Source organism: Poecilia reticulata, linkage group LG15 (assembly GCF_000633615.1).
Source record: "Poecilia reticulata strain Guanapo linkage group LG15, Guppy_female_1.0+MT, whole genome shotgun sequence".
Taxonomy (NCBI): Eukaryota; Metazoa; Chordata; class Actinopteri; order Cyprinodontiformes; family Poeciliidae; genus Poecilia; species Poecilia reticulata.
The window spans coordinates 26557302-26579140 of NC_024345.1; the positions used below are offsets into that span (position 1 = coordinate 26557302).

General features: G+C 39.2%; 3 protein-coding genes across 7 annotated transcripts in view; 2 read left to right on the forward strand and 1 right to left on the reverse strand.

Annotated features, from left to right (window-relative positions):
- srfb (serum response factor b) overlaps positions 1–3559 on the forward strand; it is a 31344-nt gene extending 27785 nt beyond the window's left edge. For all 3 annotated transcript variants that reach the window (XM_008430297.2, XM_008430296.2, XM_008430298.2), the window contains one exon: positions 671–3559. In XM_008430297.2, the coding sequence (XP_008428519.1) occupies positions 671–714 (44 nt within the window). In that variant the 3' untranslated portion in view covers positions 715–3559. The remainder of the gene's footprint in view (positions 1–670) is intronic.
- fhip2a (FHF complex subunit HOOK interacting protein 2) lies at positions 1431–19220 on the reverse strand. 3 transcript variants are annotated; one of them, XM_017308961.1, is made up of 18 exons: positions 19074–19220; positions 17100–17254; positions 15746–15824; positions 14312–14481; positions 14103–14207; positions 13895–14017; positions 13590–13805; positions 12548–12744; positions 12318–12432; positions 12111–12187; positions 11812–12004; positions 10406–10569; positions 9761–9907; positions 9598–9688; positions 9378–9521; positions 8957–9097; positions 7535–7638; positions 1431–7449 (listed from the first exon to the last, which is right to left on the reverse strand). In XM_017308961.1, the coding sequence occupies exons 1-18, from the start codon at positions 19078–19080 to the stop codon at positions 7338–7340; spliced, it is 2340 nt and encodes a 779-aa protein (XP_017164450.1). In that variant the 5' UTR covers positions 19081–19220; the 3' UTR covers positions 1431–7337. The 3 variants fall into 3 exon arrangements, with proteins under 3 accessions (XP_017164450.1, XP_017164449.1, XP_017164451.1); XM_017308960.1 differs by lacking the exon at positions 19074–19220 and adding an exon at positions 18784–19045; XM_017308962.1 differs by lacking the exon at positions 19074–19220 and adding an exon at positions 17380–17449.
- Positions 19012–21839, forward strand: part of ablim1a (actin binding LIM protein 1a) — a 59060-nt gene continuing 56232 nt past the window's right edge. The window contains exon 1 of the mRNA XM_008430312.2: positions 19012–19091. Coding sequence (XP_008428534.1) covers positions 19079–19091 — 13 coding nt within the window. The 5' untranslated portion in view covers positions 19012–19078. The remainder of the gene's footprint in view (positions 19092–21839) is intronic.

Genomic DNA, 21839 nt, shown 5'->3' on the forward strand with positions numbered 1-21839 from the left:
CACTGAAGTGTTCCCTTTATTTTTTTGAGCAGTGTATAAGATGAGCTTTTCAGTTGTTTTTCTTTTCTTGCTTTACATCACAGAGGAAAAACACAGCTGTGATCTTCATTCAGCGGAAATAGCATTGTTTTTATTAATACTTTAGTAATATTTTCGAATTATACCCATTTACCTCTATAAACTGCAAAAAATTGAATCTGATGCATTTTAGATGAAAGTTTACTGGAAGGAAAACTTGTGTAGTTCTTTTTTTTCTAATCACATTTGATAAAATTTTCTGATGAACAGAATTTTATTTTTATTTTTTATTTTTGATACTTGCATTATTCCACTTTCATCAATACAATGAGTCAGAATAATTTAATAGAATTACTAAAATAAATGAACTTTTTGAAGTTATTCCAGCTCACTGAGCTGCGCCTGTAGCCACAGCAGCAGTGCATGGATAAAACGATTGAAACATTAAGCTAATGTGTTTTATGGCGTCATCTTGAGTGGTTTTTTCCAGGACAAACAGATTTCTGTGGATTAGCTGCAGGACGTCCATTTGCTCTGGCTGCTGTGTGCTGTGATGACCTGTGATTGGCTGTCTGTTGTCCCCCCCCCACCCCCCCCTCTCGCCTGATACGCTTGCGTTTTTAATTTTTATAATTAATTAATTTTTCTGCAGATGGTGATTGGCCAGCAGTCGAGCGGCAGCAGCAGCAGCAGTAACCTGACGGAGCTCCAGGTGGTCAATCTGGACGCGACACAGAGCACAAAGGGCGACTGACGGACGGCTGGAGCTGTTTAACATGGCAGACACACACACATATATATACACACACACACGCACACACACAGACACACACATCTATTTATTGATGCCTTCCTTTGAAATTTACCATCACTTTTCTGAATGTGATTTATCAGTACATATCTATAAACACAATGAAGGGCATATGTGTGGCAGGCCCTTAAACAATATGAAGTATGTTTTTGGTATATAAATATATATATATATATTTGCAAATACATAGGAGATATATCACTATATTATAATTGGAGCCTATTTTCTATGCTGTTAGATGGTGTTATTTTTAGCGTGAGCTTTGTTTCCTTTTGACAAAATGTAATGACACACACGGACTGCAAGGTGCCACCAGCTTCACACCAGCCAAAGAGACATTTGTTTGTCTGAATGTTCCTGTGTGAGCCATCCGTGCACAAGCATGTGTGTGTGTGTGTGCGCGTGTGTGTGTGTGTGCATACACACATCTGGGGTTTTGTAAAACGGGGTGTAGGGAGGACAGAGACTTGCTTTCTGGCTTAAAACAAAACGGGGGGGGGGAAAAAAAAAACATTTGGAAATGTAAATAGTTTATAAAACAAATGAACAGTTGTATTTTTAGCTCGGTTCAGTTTGTGCAGCGGCATGTAACGTTTTTTTGTTTTTTTTACATAGTGGGTTCTGTAGGTAGAAGTTGAGTTATTTACATGGATGTGTAAATGAATGCACCATCGTTCACTACAAGATGGAGAAAGAAAGCTGTTATCTACAACTTTCTGCGCTTTTGTTTTTGTTTATGCTGTTTTTTTTGTGTTTGTTTTGAAGGAATTTCCAGATCATGTAACTTTGTCAGTGAAAGCACAACACCTTTATAATTTACTGCTGTTGTATTCTTTACTTTGGTAGAGAAGATTTCAGTACTGTACCCTCTATTAGACGTGACAATCGGATTGAAATATTTCCTATCAAAAATTTTAGTTTAATGTTCATGAACTGACGTTTATCCTTGGTAAAATGAGTAAAAAGCCTTAAAATGATTTGAAAAATTCATGTTGACCTTAAGTTTTGGATAATTAATTATGCAGAAAAACCCAATAATCACCCAGTTTGAGTTTTATAGTAGCTCCCACGAGATTATAATTAAAATGTTGAGTTTTTCAAACAATCCCAGATATCATCATGGGGAGAAAACGGCTTTCTGGTTAAACTAGATAAAGTCTTGCTTGTTTCATTTTTAATTGTGTTAACATTTTATTATTATTGCTCTGACTGTAAAGATCTAAAAAAAAAACTTGTAACTATTTTTCTTCACTTAGTTTAAAGTCAAGAGTGTCGCAACATATTTATACCCCAAGAATATAGCAAAAAAATTAAAAGTTCCCAAATGAAGCTAAAAACTATCCTGTATCCCTAATGGGATGCTGGTACTTAATTAAATATTTCCCTCCCAACTACTGAGATGAATTTAACATTTTCCAGTGATGCTGCAATGAAAGACGAGTTTCTTTTAAGGCTTTATACTGATCTTTACCAGGGATGCTGTATAAATACAACTAATACAGACCAAGTAGATCCATTTCCAGATGCTACTCTAGTTGCCTTGATCCACCTGTGGGTGAAGTTTAAAGCTGGCGGGAAAGAGAACGCTTTTCTGCGTGAGAACAAGGATGTGATTGTTGGGGATTGTGTCCTGAGGTGCTTTAAAATGTTAAGATTACTGACCGAGTCCGAGTTGCAAGACCAGACTTGCGTCCTGTTTTTGCACCATAGTGCCTGTGATCCAAAGGCAGATTTTGAAAGCAAAGTAATGCAAGGCTGTAGGATATTTCTCTCACACGGCTTTTGGACCCGCCGCCCTGTTTTGTGCTTCTCCCTGCGAGGGGTTTTGCTCGTTGTTGACTCGTTTCTCCAGAACTGGTGGGATGACGGAACATGACGAAGGAAACCCGACTGTCGATCATTAGAGACAAGTTGCAGACATTCACTTCTGTACTCTGGTACTCATTAGGAAATGTTTATTTCATTTTATTTTTTTAAATTGAGCAGTTTGTGTTTTTCACCTCGTCGTTGAAAGAAATGATTGTGTATTTTTGTTGTATTGTACAGATATTTTGTAATAAAAACAAGATGAAATGCAAACTGTCGGAAAAATGATCACATCTGCTGAGAAGCAAACAATTTTTTTTTTTTTTATCAGGACAGAGAATGTTAAACAAAATCATGCTGTTTTTGAACAGACCCAAATAAAAAGTATAACCATCAGTTAGCTGATGACTAAATGAACTTCCTGTTCTACAGCTATTGGTAGGAAAAACCATGTTAATGTGTAAAATGACTGGCAGTGAAATGAGACCTGCCCCACTTTTTGATAAAAACCAGACATGATGCAGTGATTGGTGTCCTGTACATCTTCACACATCAAGAAAAGAGCCTACATCAGCAAAACCTACAGGGGCATCTCAGTACATTTAGAATATCTACATATTTGACAATTCAAAAGCTGATTTTTTTTTTTTTCCTCCAGAAAATTTTAAATATTAAATAAAAAATGTGGAAGAAATGTTAAAAGCAAAAACGGTTTTTAATAAAGAAATCTATAATGAAAAAATCTGGAAATTTAGAAGTTTGGAAGGAAAAGTGTAGAAATCTTAAAGCCACAAAAGGTAATTATTAAATAAAAAGTGAAATAGAAATAAACTCAGAATAATTTTATGGCAATTACATGTTAAGTGGAAGGAAAAATGTGGTAGAAAAATTCTTACGCAAAAAGCTAAGGAATAAAAAAAAAAATTGGAGAAAAAACCATTTCAGTAGATTTATCACTCTTCCAAAGAATTCAGTAAAATAAGTTTTTAATAATTAAAACCAAGATGTTATTGTCACCACAACCAGGGTGAAAAATGCTGTCAGGCACTTGTCCAGTAATACAGCACTTTAAAACAGCCAGCTTCTATCAAAACATTAATGGAAAGTTTAGTGGAGGGACAAAGTGTGGTAAAAGATTCACAACCAACCAAGGTAAATGCAATCTTGAAAAGATTTATAAAAGGCAAATCCTAAGTTGGAGTCTCGTCACTTACCCAGCCACACTTTTTCCTTCCAATTAACTTTCGATCTTGAATGATATCCTAATTTACTGAGATGCACTTGTAGGATAATCGAAGGATCCACAGTGTTTAGTAAGGCGTCTTCTCTTCCTGTCAGTGTCTTCCCAGACCAAAGTGCTGACAGCTGAGAACAAACTCGGCTCCACTGTCCCTTTTCTCTCTCTGCACGATGAAGAAGAATTGCTTCAAGCATGCATTTTCACCAGGTAGTATAACTTTAACGCTATTGTACACATACAATATACAACTGTACACCAGAAGTTGCAAAACAGTCGATTTAAAAAATGTGCATGACAGTTAAAATAACAAAAGAAACAATAGAAATGTTACTCCTGGAACATCCAGAACTTCTTTTTTTTCTTGGTGTTTTGGTTCATGACGAAGAAGAAGAAAAGTAAAACATACAAAACAAGAATTACAACAATGTGCAAATCTGGATCCATGCAAGCAGTTTGCATAATGTAGCTTAGGTGCAAGAGTGATGAATTTGGAGAAGGAAACAAAAACAAAAGGAGCAGATACTCATGGCTTCAATCAATAACACTGTCCAAACAGCACGGATCCCTTCTGGGATCAAATTAAAACAAAAAGCACATTTACAAACATTTCTATGAGCAGGATTATAAATTAAAGACAGCCTCCAGACATAAAGGCAACACGCAACCCGTTCCAACGCCACGTCATCTCTAGGATGAACGAGTAACACTGCAACACCTCACAGGATGTCATGACAACTTGCGACGGACGTCTCCGTATACTGTACAGGGAAGGGGTTGGGACAAAACTCTTTATAAGTCAGTCTTTTTTAAAACAAAAGAAAAATGAGACGTAGGTTCCTCACGGACTCAAATGTTCATCCCCAAAGGTGAGAAAGTTCAGATCCTCATCCTGATCATCAGATCTGATGACTAGAATAGTAGAAGATGCGTTTCTCCACCAGGCATGAGCCGTTTTCCCCCAAACGGACCCAACTCCTTCAGAAGACATACCAGAGAGCATTACCCCTCCCCCACTTGTTTCTGCACATTACCAGTCAGCTGGTTGACAGAAAATCAACATCCAGCTACATGTTGGTGTAGATTCTGGGACAGGACGGCAACTTCACTTCTCTTTTTATGTCCTGTAAGTAGGAAGTCAAAATCATCCGTTCTGTAGTATTTGTTCTGGTGAGAAAACTAAAGCAACAGCCCTGGATTCTTGCTGAGAGATAAGAAGTTTTAAAACTACTGAACACTGCCGGTCAGCTGGCTGAATAAAGGTTGGTACACTTTTCTACTGGAATGACAAAATCAGCTTTTATGGACAGCTGTTTTTGACGACCGCCATCCTCTGCACTTAATAAAGTATAATCACTTTAAAAAGCGCTGCACACTGCAAGTCAGCTGCCTGAAAAGGAGGTTGCTACACCAACTTCAAGTGGAAAAATTTGGCTGTTTAGAAATATTTCTGGTAGTAAGAAAATATGTATCTGTTGCTCATATTAAGATGTTTCCAGGCTGAAGTTTGTTATGATCCCAATTTTAGATTTTACACTTTTCTGTATTTCAAAAATTTCTTTCTGAATTCTTTTTTTTTGTTTGTTGCATAAATAAGATTCTACAAAAATGTACATCCAAAGTGTTTTTAAAAGACAAGGACGGACAGCCATCTGCTTCTTTTCCTACTCAGCATTTATCCAACTACATGAGCATGCAGGCACTGAAGGCTTTGCGGCAAAAAAGCTGAACTCAAAAGTTGTATGGAGAAGCAGCTGTCGCTATGGTAACCGTGAACAAAATGGGTGCGAACTTCTGAGGAGGTAATCTGCTGGGCACCAGGTTTAACAACCTGGAAATTAAAATATTTTTTTCCACAAGTTCTAACTTTTCACGACCAGTGAAACAAAAAAGTTATTTCCTGAATGAGAACTAGAAACCAACAACTAAGTTAAAGAGTTGTATATTCATTTCATCTGTGCATCAAAGTCAACATAATAAATTATTCTTTTAAACTGACATAATGTTGGCATTTTTCCAAGTAAATCAAAGAAATCTTCACTCGATGTAACCACACAATGAGAATCTCAAAGCGGCCCATGCCTACTGTCTACAGAGATGACTAGATATGAACACTGATGAGTAAAACGATGAACACTCGGCCCGGTGAGTTCCTGAAGCCTCGTCCTAACCTTCAGTGATGTAACCAGCGAGGTCGAGATCCGTGTGCAAATTCTCATTTTCTGCAATTTTCCCCGTTTTCGCTCGACACGACGTGATGGAGGGTCACATCTTTGGGCGGTGATGCGCTTAAAGCCAAACCCAGGAAAGACACCAAAACAAACTAAAGTCTTAATTTCAACAAAACATTCGATAAAAAAGGCAACATGGAAGCAAATCAAGAAATAAATAAGATGACTTGGCATTTAAAATGAGTGCAGTACGTCACTATGGATGTAACTACAGATATGTGTAAGGGTTGATGGTGAGGGGATTTTCCCCTCTACAGCTTTTCTCTTGGTTCCTGCACAATATTCAGAAAAACGTAAGACGTCTTTATAAGAAAGAAAATGAAGGAAACAGGAAGGACAGAAGAAAAGAAAGACAAGGGGGGAAGAAGGAGAGCACCATGGTGTTTCTCAGAAATAAAGGAAGAAATTTAGACAATTGGACAGGAAATGAATATAAATATGTCTCCATATTATTCACTTTTGTTTTTCCATAATTTTATGATTCTGGAAAACACTGAACTCAAAATTCAGAGTTTTCCCGTCTTAATTTTCAAAGATGAAAGGAAGGAATGACAAGAGGGACAGAAGAAAGGAAAGGAAATAACACAACCATCGACTGGATATACAGAAGGGAAGGAAAAATTACAGAAAAGAAAAATTTAGACAACTGGATGAAGAATAAATTATTTCCATACTCTTATTTTGTTTTTCTGTAGTTTTCTGATCCTGGAAACTTTTCCGGATTGTGCAGGAACCTCTCTCTCTCCGAACAGACAACACAACGGGGATTAAAGATAAAATGTTCCACACAGAAACACTTCGCTGTAACTGAAAGGTGTGACTCCACACTAAGGCGATGAAACATAAATACACACATTTACTCCTCGATATTAAAACTCCACACTCATTCCAAAGGTAGAAGACAGGATGGAGGAGAGAAGGGCAGTGAGAAACTGCACAGGTCGGAAAAACAAAACAACAAAAACAAGAGTCCAGTGGACATGTCTGTGCACCTCCATCAACATCCCTGTCCTCCGTCTCGTCCTCTGGCTGGGCAGTGTCTGCGCTCCGACCTGCTCAGAGGTCAGAGGAAGGGGGATGGTGAAGCCCGTCCACCTGGGCTCCTAACAGTCTTGCAGGTGAAACCAGTCAGTGGTAATTTTCTGCCGACCCCGTGCCGCCGGCGCCCGGGGGAGGCCCCGGCTCGTCCTGACCCGTCCGCCTGGAAGAGGCAGATGGTGGAGCAGCAGGACGGTTACGGCGAGGACGAAGCCGCTGCGTGATATTTGACGAAGGCGATGGCTGCCAGCTCTTTGCAGAACTCCTCAAGCACGATGACACCTTCCAGCAGCGTACTGTGGTCCACGCTGTGAGGACAGAAAGAGGGAGAGAGGGGGCGTTTCGGAGGTCAGCTCAAAGGAAGAGCGGCTGACGCCGTCAGTAAGTACGTACGTGACTCCCTCTGGCTCCAAGCCCAGTAGTCTCTTCCTCACAAGCAGCAGTTTGGGAGTGAAGTCTGGGATGCGGTGAATCCTCAGCATTAAATCTCCAACCACCTGAGGACACAGAGTTTACCCAGGGCCTTTTCACACCTGATTTGTTACATTTTCAGCTGGTGCAGTTTGCTTTCACACTGTACTGTGTCAAACAAAACAAACCCATCGAAAAAGCTGTTCCCCTCCTAGCCTGTGGTGGCGCTGCACCAACCACCACTGCACGAAACGACACAAAAACCTCTGAAGAAGACACGATTAAAACTTCATTCTTCAAGTAAATGCAGTAGCCTCATATTTGAGCCGTTTTAGGATTTCTCTTTTGTTTTTGACAAAAGACCCTGAGTCATTTCTCCCTCTGGAACAGGGGTGTCCAAACTTTCTGTCACATAGGCCAAAACTGTCAGCTCAAATGTAAACCATATCATCTTTAAAAAAAGAACCAAAAATGTGGCAACTTTTTAAACCTACTCAACAATACAGTAAGCATGAATATTTTAATAATCAATGGTTTTTGCAGTTACAAAACTTCAGATCGTTTTTGCACACTGTCCTAGTGCAAGTAAAGGCTAAATGAAAGCTATGCAGTTTACTTATTATTTTGGGCTCGATTGAAGAAAACAGAAAGAATATTTTGTTTGTTCTCTCAACAACAAAAAGCAGGATCACATTTTTCAATTGAAAACACTTGAGTATTTAGCTAAGTTTTAACACAGCAATTAAAGGCACTAGCATGTACATTAGCACTTAGGTCAAAGATTAAATGTGATCCTAGTTACAATAGAAGGAAACCAGAAAATTTCTGAAGAAATTTAACCGGTAAAATTCTCTGTTCAACATTGTAGCTTACTTTAGCATTAATGCTAAAGTAAGCTACAATGTACTCAATAGCATGTGGAGAGTCACAGGCATGTTGAGTAACATGGACTTGCTTCATTCAGTATGTTACAATTAGTGTATAAGCTAACAAATAGCCAAAATGCTAATATTAGCCTAAATGCTGCCAATGGCATGTGGGGTATCACTAGCATGTTGTCTTACATTGACTTCCTCCATTCAGTGTGCTAAACAAGGCTAATAAAAAAACTGCTAATGTTTATGCACTGCCTTCTGATTTTTAGCAGCTGCTTCAATTAGCCTGTAAATATGTAAGCTGTGATAAAAGAAAATTCCCAGAATTCATTCTCCAGGTAGGAACTGTAGTTCTGGGAACAAACATGTGGCAAATTTCACACAGTTATCAAACTAATGAAGCTTCTGATAATTCCAAGGCAGCTGCCACAAAATAAAAAAACCCAATATTAAATCAACTCCAGTCTGTAAACTTTAGTAATAGAAACATTCTCTCTGACGGTTGTGGCATCTCAAGAGGACGTCTCACCCTGACGATGACGGAGAACAGGGACCTGCAGCCGGGGGCCAGGCTGATGTAAGGGTCCAGCAAGTATTCATGTAGATGAGGGTGGGGCAGCAAGGACAGCTTGGAGAGAACGGCAGTCACCTGCAGGTTGACGTCATAAGGCTGCAGGAAGAAGGACAAAGCAGGAAATAAGAAATTAGTTCTCAAAGTTTCATTTAAAGGTCAAAACAAATATGAAACTAGGATATTAGGGCCCGACAATAAGAATTTTTATATCCTTTAGCAATTAGGAGAATCAAAAGTGTTTGTGATTCTGCTAATAGTTAAAGAAGTTCATCAAAAACAATCAATTTAAGTCCCTAAACTAACCTTGCAAATGCAATTAAGCAACTCAATATTCAACATTCCTTCAAGATTTGACATTATAATAAATCAAACTCACTTGATCAAGGATGCGACCCATTCTGTCAAACAGAACCTTTAGGAAGTGACCTTCAAAGAACGGCATGTCCAAGTTGCATTTCTCCAGAGGCTTCGGACTTCCTCTCCAGTCCCACCGCTGGCAGACGCCACAGAAGTCCCTGAACTGAGGCGAAAATCAAACCCTTTAAAGGAAGAAGACAAAAGCAGAAGACTTTCTCGGTTGGAGGAGTGGAGCTGACCTGTCTGTGAGCGTCTCTGAGGTAGGTGTCGTAGCCGGTGCCTTCGACGTGATACGATGACTTGGCCTCATCCGGCACCAAACACAGGAAGCTGCAGGAAACAAACCAGAGTTAGAACAGATAGACGCTTCATCCAGCGCTGCAGCAGGAACAGATCCAGCACCTATTGACGATCTTGTGGACCTCGGTTTTCCCGTCAGACTTTGAGTGATCGGGGCTGTGTTGTGGTGAGGAGCCGAGCCAGTCGGAGCCAGACAGCCTGCTGTCCGGGGAAAGGTCGTCTCCAAACAGCGGATCCTCCTCCAGGTCCCTGCAGACGGAGATTCGTTCTCATTATCAAGTCTCGTATTGTAATTTTTAGACAGATCTATGTTCAAAATCTTCTCTTTTTGTCATTGTTTAGCATTGTGTACCAGAACTTGTTCAGAAAAAAAAAAGACTTATGTCGAGTACTTTATGTGAACAGCTGAATAAAATGAGCATTTCTGCAGCTTATGAAGCAGCTGGATGAGGAACACCAGACAGCTGTGGCAGGGGTGTGTCTTAATGGTTTCATCAGATCACATTAACCAAACTAAAGAGGCTAATTAATGCTCATTGGATTTCATTTTTATCCACAACTTTCAATTAGGCTAATAATCCTCCACATCACAACGATAGCTACTTAATCACAGCACCAGAGGAACGGTAAATAAAACCAAACAGAAGACTCTCCAGCTCATTTACAACACAGATAACTGATGCATTCTTTTTATTTGCACTGCATTTTGTTCAGGCAGAATCTTGCAGGACGACAGCAGGTCCTTACACAGCGTCATGGGGCTGCCCGTTCTCCAGGGGCTCCCGCTCCTCCTGCGGTTTGTTCTCCAGGTAGTTCCTCTCCTCCAGGCCGCGCAGCACCAAGCTGTGCAGGATGTGCTGGTCGGGCTTCTGGATCAGCTGCTCGAACAACCGCAGCGTCATGATGCTGATCTGAAGACGAGAAAGATTCGTTTTACTCGACAGGGAAGTAGGCGGCTGTTGCTTTAACAACACAAAAATGATTCATCTTTCTTTTGTGCTCCGAGAACTTCTGTCATGCTCTAATTAGTATTTCTCAGCTTTTAGTTGCTCATTGGAGAGATTTCAAAGAGCTTCAGTGAACAAGGAAATTACACAATGTAAAAGAAAAAGAAAGAAAAAAGATGTCCAATGAAAAATGTATGTGGTCAACCAAGACATACTTATTAAATAGATGCAAAATAATACATTATTGCATATGTTAGAAAAAAATGTGGCCCTCAAGAGTCATTCGGCTCTCAGAGCAGCCAAATAAAACTTTAAAGCCCCAAATGTCATGACTTTTTGAAAAAGGCAACTTTTTAGTTAAATGTGTAATTTAGGAAATTTCTAGTCATTTTCCAAGAACCAGCATTTTACTTCTATTTTTTAGGATTTAAAATGAAGATATATATAAATATATATGTTTAAATGCACATAGATTTCAACCTAATGACAAGGAAAACTGATTTAAAACATTTCTGGTATTTTCAGTCTCAAATTTAGTGCAAATATTGCAGAAAAAACAGTTAAAAACCTGCATTTGTTATTATATCTGTCTTTAAAAACATTTTCTGGTTCTTTTAATTTTTTGCCATTTACTAAGAGCCATAGTGGAAACTCCAAAGAGCCACTTGCAGCTCCAAAACCATAAGGAAAGTTTAAAGTATTTACTGAAAGAAAATGACATTAATGTTTTTGGCTATGTCCAACTTTTTGATATGCATGCAAAACTTTATGTGTTGTAGAAAAAACACAATGTTTAGCGTGGTGGTGGCAGCAGCATGCTGTGGGGATGCTTTTCTTTAGCAGGAAGAGGGAAGCAGGTCAGAGTTGATGGTAGAAAGAAAGAAGCTAAATACACAGAAAACTTGAGCTGTTTTTGTTTTTGAAAAAGAGGAATAAGCAAAAATTTAGCCTTTGTGTCTAGAAATAGTAGAGACTCCTATTAAAACTTGCAAGCTGCAAATGCATCAAAATGGTGGTTCTGGTGTGGACTCAAGGTGGCAGGATGCAAATGGACGCCGCACTTTTCCACAGTTTATTAAAATCTTTTTCCATCCACAGTTCTGTGCTACTTTGTGTTGCTCGGTCACATAATAACACTGAAGTTTGTGGTTGTTTTGTGTGAAAATGTGAGGAAGTTCAAGGGGTATGAATATGATAGATAACAACCTCATCTGACAGATGGTCACAGTGCTCGATGAGTCTGTGTCTGAGTGGATTCTGAGCGACGGTAGCCAGAGTTTCTGCCTCTTTGTCCTCTCCCAGCAGAAAGTAGACAATCTCCTGCAGCAGCGCTTCGGACGTCACCTGCCTTATGATGCGGTTCAGCAGCGCCGTGGAGGTCAGAATTCCCACCTCGGACCTGCGGCAGCGTGCAAAGGAAACTTATTTGGGAGCAGTCACGACTCACTCGAGTCTAGAAATGTCAATGCGCGATGATTGATGGATGAATCAGGAGCAGCACTTACGTCTGCATGAGCTGCGGTTCCATCACGGACACAAAGAATCTTTCTCTCACAGCCTTCGCCATCACTGCAGCGGCCGACTGGAAGACAGAAAAACAAAGAAACAAAGCTTTTCAGAGAGAACATCGGTAGTTCTGTCAATTTAGACTACAATACAACACATCAAAGCACAACAATCAGAGCTGGTTTTAAAAAAAAAAAACAACAAACCTTCTGCGCCTCTTTGATGAGCTGATCGCAATAATCGAGCCACGACAGGAATGAAATCAGAGCTCTCTTCCCTGTGAAGACAGCAGCGTCCTCTTTCAGGTTGTATACATCTAGACTGAAACAGACAAAAAGGAGGAAAAAAAGGACTTGTAAGGCCATTCAAAACACAATTTCATACAAAATGTTATTTAAAGACAACAAAATGAAAACGGAGTTAAACTCCGATTTACCCCCAGTTGACTGACTCCACTGTCTCGATGTCCAGGGGGTCCATGGACGGCGGCAGAGCTTTATAAAACGAGACCAGCCTGTCGGTGAGAAGCTCACACAGCTCCGTGTTTTCTGTTAGACACTTGGCCGCAGCCGGCTCAGGCAGACTAACGAGGAGCATCAAGCCCTCACATGCTTTCACCACGATCCTGCCATCCTAAAAAGAATAGAAAACACAATCTTGATTATAGACGTGATCAGAATATTATAAATGTATTAAAAGATGAAAGTAAACAAAGAAAATTTATTATATTGCACAAAATGCTACCACACAGCATTCCCTTGGTATATACTTAACTATTTGTAGCAAATGATGCAAAAAAATAGTTCAATAGTGTGTAAACTGAACACTTTCTACTTGACTAACATCAAAACTGTGTGGGGCTGATTTCTTAGTTGTTTTTTTCTATTGATTAATCAATAATTGGACAACAAAAGGTGCTTAATATAAGATTTTTTATAACAGAATTTGAACCAGGTGAAGTTAAAACTAAACTATGCTACTTGTGCAGTTCTGGGTAGGAAATATTTGGAGACAAATGTTTTTTTTTATGCAAAAAGTTTTTGTACAGTTTTGGCTTAATTACTGCTTTGTATAGTTCTTTCAGAAAATTGCCTCTTTTAGTCTGTATACGCCAGTTAGCGATTAATCAATCACTAAATCAGTTGACAATTATTTCAATAATTCATCACAATTAATCATTTCAGCCCTAAAACTGAGCAACTTTGCTTCATTCACTGTGTTCAACCTTCCTGTTTTCAGCTGAAAGTCTTGCTCTCTCTCACAGCCTGAACCCACACAAAATACAGTTTTATTTTAAATTCCTCCGTCTTCATTTTTTGAATAACTCACTTATACTGTAAATAGCTAACAACTTTCAGGCCAAAGGTTGTCGCTGATTTTCCATAAGGTGCGTTTAGTGAACAGAAAGTTGGAATTTTTGACGATCAAGTAGAAAAATGAATAAATTGAGTAAAATTATTCATGTGAAATTGACTTACTGGACTCTTTGTGAGGTTAAGCAGCGAGGTGACCAGATTGTAGTTGTTGGTGTTGTTATTGTTAGCAGCTGGTCTGGAAGTGGCAGCAGCAGCAGCTGCGGCTTGAGGCTCTCCAGGATGATCTGCCTGAGATTGGCCCGTGTCTGGAGCCAGAACACCGTCCTTCCCCCCCTCTGCTGCAGCAGGACTCTTTACCTCTGGTCTCTTTGATTTGTTCTGCAAACATTTAAAATGTAAAAACAGTCTGACACCCAGACATTTAAAACTTTAATAAAAGCTCCACATTTCTTCTCACAAGAACCCACCTCAAGGAAGAAGTTGACAAGGTACGGGTCCTGCTTTAGTTTGGCACAGACGATGCAAAGAAACTGGATCTCCTCGTTTTCTGTAGGTGCAGCCAGAACCTCACCACACAGCCGGATCAGTTTCTGACAGATCGATTGGAGGAAAAACGTCCTAAATAAGTAACGCGCCATCACACAGAGAGGAAAAGCAGACGGCGAAGCGTCTCACCTGTACAGGTCGGTGGACGTTGATGTGTGGCAGAAGCGGCTGACGAATGTGAGCGAGCAGCTTTGTGTAAAAGGTGAGGACTTGCTGTTTCATCCCAGGAGGACACTGAAACACAACGTTTAGAAACAATCTGATGAAAACCACCTGTTTTTACTCCCCAAACAATTAAATAAAACCTAATTATCTAGAACAATGAAAGACCTCCTTACATCTGCTTTGCCCAACGTGTAGAGGGTCTCCAGGATCTTGTGGTGCAGGAGGTACTCCATGCAGGGTCCCGTCTCACCAGACTCCCTTTCTGCCTCCTCCTGGGTCAGAATGTCCAGCATCTGCTCCAGGTGGGATGGGATGTTGGTGTCTGTGACTGGAGCTTTGTCATCTAACAGAAATATGTTAAACACCTTTTTAATACCATAAAAAGCAAAAAATAAAAAGGTACAATACTCCAAATCAAAATATAATAGAAATAATTTATAGAATTACATCGATCATGGTGGCAGTATGTTGAAGTAGGTCTGTTACATTAGTTCAGTTTGTTCTTTTTAAAGACTTTTGCGAGCAAGTACTGCTAATCCTCCTCCTTTGCTTTTGCCACCCTGCCAGGGATATAATTTTTGCCCATTATGATGGATGGAAGAGACGGTTTGAACTTCCCCCCTCTTCTCTCTCTGCTCTGCAGCCATGAAGCCTCCTTTTCAACTCCCTGGGATTTGGGGTCGTAGTTCAAGTAATATTTGAGATGCTAATCAGCAGCTCCCAGTTGTAAAAACAATACATTGCAGCCACGATTACGCATCATAGCAGCTGCCAGAATGTTAAAAAGTAAGAGCAAAAATCCTTCCAGCTTCACAGCATCCAAAAACAGGGTGAATAATTGTCCAAACGTGTAAGGAGGTGAGGCCTTTGCAGACAGAGAGAGTTCACTGAAGCATCATTGGCATTATTGCAAGCTACTTGAAATGTAATAACTTACAAAAATTGCAACACTCGTTGTTTCCAATTGCATTACTGCACACGCTTACGCTTCAAGGATTCAATATATTGTGCAACTCTAATTAGAAGCGTCAAACTTTTAAAAAGTCGGGTTTTAGCTGCCACACATTTGCGTAATATGAGCGTCTAATATTACTTCTATAGATGAGCACGGGGAAAAGATGGCGGCTAAGCATCGTGAAACGCTACTGCAATGCAAGCTCAACATTCTCAGAATACTTGACAGCGACTTTCCATTTTGTGCTTTCTCTGAAACAGTGAGGCTGCTCTCACAATGCAAACAGGCTTCCAAAGAATGCGCAAATCTGAATCCTGCCATTTAGCTCATTTTAAGTGTATTATCAACCCTGAGAAGAGTGTTGATGATATCCAGTTTTAGACAGAATAAAAAGTGCAGCACAAATCAAAACCAACATGAAACAGCAGCATTTTTCCATCAGGGCTAAACATAAACTGATATAAAAATAACAAATGATTTCAGGATGATCCTGTCTGACTCAATAACAAAAAGCACCGTCACTCAAATGAAAAACATGCTGTGAACAAGGTGCATTTTCAGCATGGCAAAGGACTAATGTGTTAATGCAGAAATAAATGTAGATAACAATCATTTCTTCTTCAGCTGTGATCAGATTTCAAACATGCCTTACCAGAAGTTTCAATGTAATAATGTGTAATGCCCTTCCAGTGATAGACAAAGTCTTCTTGCAAGGGTAGAGACGGTGCAAGCTGGAAAACAAGAGAGAAAAATATCAGTTAAATTTGATCGTGTCCAAGTGAGTTACTGCTTTTAAAATGTTCCCTTAAATTTTTAGTATTTTAATATTTATTTTTCTGCAAATTACCTTAAATATGAATAGTGAACTTGTATATGATGTGGCTTGAATGGCCTCTCAAAAACAACTTTCTATTTCTTACTGCAGGTTTTACAATTGCTTGTAATAAACATAAACAAACGTCCAACATATCATTTGTTTTATTCCTGTAAGCAACCAGGCCTTTTTGTTGATGTTTTTCACCCAACAAAGTAGCTTTACTCGTATTTTTTAAAAATCAGCCAAATGGTCCTGCAACTTCTGAAACGTCGGTAAGTTTTAAAAATTAACCACTCATTTAATTCAGGTGTGTTGGAGCAGGGATGCATCCAAAGGTTGCAGGACAGTGACACTGGAGAACTAGTGATCCTCCTTAGATATTACCCCAAATGAGAAGAAAGTAAATGCAATTTAAAAATGTTCTAAAAAAAAAAAAAAAAAACCCACAAAAAAGACAGAACTGGTTAATAAATTAAAGCAACATTTTCGCTAATATACTGGCTGTTATTGGTGTTCTTATTGGTACACCTATTAACTGACTGGGTAAAAATGCTGGTATGTTCAATCATGAGTTGAGGTCATGACTGTTACATTTTTATTTTGTGAGGCAGCAACTGGAAACATATCGACGACCACTCCTCTGGGTGGCAAGGAAACCAGTCGACTGTTTAGCCTTACAAACAATAGGAGGAGAGGGACAGGTTTTCCTGCAGCTAGGTGCTTATTGTTAATCAGGTAACCTACTTGCAAAAATGTTATGTTTAATTTTAGCAAAGTACTGAGGCAGAAAGGCCACGGACTGTCAATTTGAAATGGTTAATAGAATGTTTGCGCAACATCACGGTCCAAATATTTCGACATACTGTTTGAAATAGCATGAACTAGCGTAGATGTTAGCTTAGCTTTTAGCATATCAAGAGCTAAAAGGTAGCTTTTGAAATAATTCGCATTAATGTATACACTTGTCACTCTTTGAAAACATAAAAATCAACCAACCAAACAAAAATAAAAAAAAGCACAACTGAGGGTACCGAGTGAAAAGAAACAAGCAGAATAAAATATGCGAATTGTTAGCTCGCTAGCTAACAGCCTAATGCTGACGTTTCGACAAAACACCGAGTTTAACCCACATTAACGCCACAAAACGAAAACTGATACAGAAAAAACGTCCAGCTTTAATAAAACTCACCGCTTCTACAGCGTGCTGGAGAATGGACGTAAATTTGGAGAACATCTTGTTCTTCGACTGGACCAGTTTCTCCCGAGAAGACCTAGAGAATTCCTCTATCTTCTTCTTCCTGTTGTTGCCGCCTCGCTCCAGATTGGAGGTTTCATGCAATGACCCTTGAAACGAAAGAGTATAATGAAAGCAATAAACTCGCAGCACGTTCTGGGCCTCGGAACTTTACAGGCCTGGCACCGCTACTGTAAACAAGACGTCTAAGGGCTCAGAGGAAAGGTAGGCTCACTTTGGACACGGTGGCACTTCCCTCGCCAAACGCTTCTGAAAGTGACCACCAGAGGGCGCCGATGCACCGGGCAACAGTCACTGCACAAAACTGAACTCTGTTTTGAAAGGTGAGCTCAATGAAGGCTAAAAATATCGATGTCTAATTCCATAAATTAATCAATTTCTAAAAATATACACTGCTCAAAAAAATAAAGGGAACACTTTAACATTTAAGTGAACACTGAAGTGTTCCCTTTATTTTTTTGAGCAGTATATTTAAATGTGTAAAATTTTGAATATAACATAATTTACCAATATATATTTTAAACGTCAATTAGATAAAAAAATAAAAAGGTTATTTATACTTTCCCTATGCTTTAATAATTTACATATATTTCATGTAGCTATATGATTACATATGATTATCCAGATAAATATGTATAAGTCATTGCATCTCTTTAATATCAAGGGTCTAAACTGCAATAATTCAATACATATTTAAGTTATTGAAAAAAATACGTATGACCATTTTCAAAAATATAATTATCAGCATAAAAATAATTTCATAATCCTGTGTTGCTACACCTCATAATTTAAAAAATATGTTATCCTAAGATATAAAATCAATGTCACCTTCAGGAGATTGGTCTGAAGGTGACTTCCTGTGCATTCTAACCAATCTAAAGCCGCGGTCTATTTGACAGAGACGTGTTAAATTCTATTTTATAATAGGCTGAATAAGAAATTTCATTCATAATTTTTGACATCTAATTATTTAATTGTGTAAGTACAAAACACTATTAATGTATTCATAAATATTTTTATTTATTTTACTGTATTTATCACATTTAACCAAAATTATGGCATACATGTATAGATTTTGTTTTTACATGATTGTGGCACTTTTTGTCTTCGATACTATTTAAGTTTGAAGACATTTTTTGTGAACTAACACTGATCGCCCAGTAGGAGGCAGTGTACACATAAAATGTGGCTAAAATGCCTGTCAACAATACGAACACAAGCACATGCAAAAAAAAAAAAAAAAAGACCTTTGGATAATTGTCTGCTATTCATGACCACTGCTCATGAAAGGATTAATACACCAGCTGTACATATTTTCCCTCAAACCGCCGTAATTTTCCTATGCCAGGCTGAGTTCACGCTTCCTTTATATGCATTGCATTGAGTATTTGCAGGGTGGAGGATTCTCCCGATACTTTAACTGTAAATTTGCCCCAATGTCTGTAGGAATTTCTCCACAGTAGCTGTCAAGCTTGTAATTGAACCCCACTACGTGAGAACCGCGCAGTCATCCGGGACAGGGAACAGGCAGGCTCTCGGCTCTCGGCTCTCTCGTGAGGGCTGAATCCAGCTGCAGACGAGGCATTTCAAATACGACTCCATAAATAACTGTAATTACCTGATATCATGTTCAAATATGGACAGAAACTGGCTGGGACATAAAAAAAAGAAAGGATGCTGTCTTTTCCAGGACACGCCCTGCAGCTGGAAAGTGCTCTCTCCATCGCGCATTCTTCTCCAGTCCACCTCATTGCAGAATGTTTCCCTGCGTTAAATGCCATTTAATAACTGGAAAAACTTAACGCAAAGATAAGCTATTGTTTTCCCCAAGCTTCCTTATATAGCTGTTGAACCGGGACTGCTTCTTCTACTATTCAATCTCAGCAAAGGAAAAGAGGCTCTACCTACCCGGCATGTCTGCTAGAGGTGAGTATATATTTTGCCGCAGAAGCCTTTATAACAAGCCAAAAGGTCCCACGGTTTATACTGGGCAAGAGGCTGGTCTTGGTTCAAGAATATTTGATGGAGGGGGGGAAAGCCTTTTTCGTCTCGGCTTGAAGCTCTGGACTCTGATAATGACACTGGCATTGTAAGTAGGTTACACTGGTGCATACTGAAACTACACCTTCCACTGCTGCAGCTTTAGATTTTCTTTTAACTTTATCTTTGGGGTATATGCTGCAACCTGGACCTATAAATATGAATGTCCGAATCATTACTGGTGGAAAGCTGCGAACTGAAAGAGTTTCATATCCGTTCCTTTTGGTTGCTCTCTGGTGTTGGAAATTTAGCTATTTTCCTTAAAACTTTTCAGCAAAGTTGAGAGTTGAGTATATATTTTATATATTTTACGTAATAGACCAACAGAAAGTAGTGCATAACTGCAAATTGGAATGAAAATGTTTTCTATAATAATTTTAAAAATGACACCCTAAAGTTTGACGTGCATTTGTGGTTGCTCCACTATATTTGGACATCTCCAAATCAAAATTCAATCATTTTCCTAATTAGTAAACAGAAAGGATCATGCTGTGGGAAGATTTTGTTTTTGGGTTTTTGTCCATCCATTATCTGAACCGCTCATCTCCAGCATTCGCAGGACAAGAGGAGAAGTTCAGGCTGGGTTTCATGTTTTAGTAAAATTTATTTAAAAACAAAAACAAGAAAATGTGGTCTGCATTTCTAGCCTGCTCCCCCTGAGTCAATATCTTCAGAACCACCAGTTGCACATTCTTTGACGCACATGTCTCTAGCAGCTCTAGCCTCTGTTGTCTCTTTCATATTCTTCTTTGAAAACTAGCCTACGATGGATGAAGATCAGTTTTCAAGTCCTGCCACAGAGTCTTTAATTTTGTACTTTGACTAGGCCATCCTAACATTAAGATGTTGTGGTTTTAACGATTCCATTGTAGCTCTGGTTGTATGATTTGGGTCGATGTCCTGCTGGAAGGTAAACCTATACTCTGCTATACCCTGGTAGGAACTTATCTGCACCCTCTATCAGAGTTTCTCCCAGGAAACGTTGGGTTGTTGTTTTGTAACCTAACTCTGCGTTAAACTCTCCAAGAACATAATTCCTAACCTGTCTGCTGTGGTTTTTGGGCTTCGTGATGATGTTTTTTAAATTTTTAATGCCTTCACAGAACAGTTATATGCATGTTAACATTAAACTGCACTAATTAGGTGGCTTCTGAAGGAAATTTTATTTTATCTAGAGCAGGGGTGTCAAACTCCAGTCCTGAAGGGCCGCTGTCCTGCAGTTTTTAGATGTGCCACAGGTAAAAAACACCTGAATCAAATGGCTTAATTACAGTGGTGGGAAGTAACGAAGTACAAGTACTTCGTTACTGTACTTAAGTACAATTTTCGTGTATCTGTACTTTACTTAAGTAGATTTAATAATGGATACTTTCTACTTTTACTCCACTACATTTTACAGTAAGTATCTGTACTTTCTACTTCACTACATTTCTACAAAACTGTCGCGTTACTCGTTACATCCAAGTCGCATTGTGTTTTTTTCCCGTTAAAATGTGAAGTTCAGGGACTTAAGGTGGCGCCGTAAAATCCGAGCAATAACGTGACTTAGTGTCTGTTGTCACCCATCGGCTCCACCTTTACTCGCACGCGGAGCTCCAAGACATGCGCAGTGGTTTCCTCTGAGCGTCAGTAATATAATAGCGCTGCATAAATCATAAGATATGGCGACATGTAAAATCAGCAGTTCTTCGCTTTCACAGACGGTGGGACTTCGTCCAATTTTTAATGTCACTTGGAAGGAAAGCTTAAAGAAAGGTAAGCTCCGTGGACGTGATGCTAGCAAAGCTAGCTGTATTGACTGAGACACATGTTGCATCTGCGATGACTGACATGTCGCATATATGGGACAACGCTGTGACCAAAGTGCAATATTGTAATATGACATTCATGGACGATCCGATTCTTCTGGACGGATCTTGACTAAGTCCTATAGTACTGAAGCCTCACTGAGAGCCGTTCTTTGTTATTGTAATCCTCTGCGTAGACTGCAGTAGCTATTTTATTTTATTAAAATATCTTTATATTTAATTGGTGAATAAATAAAACAACATAAGAACACAGAGCATGCTCATTGCTCTTTGTTTTCGTCACCTGTCATGGTGGAAGACATTGCAGCAGGAGGGAGGATGAGAACAGTCACGGTGCTCCTCCTGCTTGGTTACTTCTTGCTTATTGGGCCTTGGACAGTGTTCATAGTTGAGCGTTGTTAATTGCTATGTTTAATGGTGCAGACAATTATTATTTCTGACATTGGCAATATGGGCAACCACACAGGGCGTTATTTCTTTAGGGATGGAAGGAGACCTCTGTGGATTGTGGCACAGAGATGAAAGCAAAACAGAATGAAGAAGAGTTTGAATTGATACTGGTTAAATTTATTTCAGCTCTAAGTATTTAATATCTAGGTGGGAAAGTGAATCTTTCAGATCAATTTGAGAAGCAGTTTTGATAGGTGCACTAAATTTTATTGTCATGTAGCACGGGGTGCTGGTTTTGATTTGGTCTTGGGTTCAGTGGTCCAGACTACAACTCTGCTACGAGGCTCCTTGGTTCCATGTCCTCCTSTGCCAGTTGGATTTCTTTCAAAATAAATGTGTGGCAAAAAAGTGAAGTTCATGTTATGTTAGGACAGGA

Excerpts from the sequence above, each read along its gene's own strand:
- fhip2a (XM_017308960.1), bottom strand. The coding sequence starts at position 18,946 with ATGGCATTTAACGCAGGGAAACATTCTGCAATGAGGTGGACTGGAGAA. Across the intron at positions 9,098-9,377 it reads TGGGTCGCATCCTTGATCAA|CCTTATGACGTCAACCTGCA; the intron begins GTGAGTTTGATT and ends TTCTTCCTGCAG. Across the intron at positions 7,450-7,534 it reads TTGGAGCCAGAGGGAGTCAC|CGTGGACCACAGTACGCTGC; the intron begins GTACGTACTTAC and ends CTGTCCTCACAG.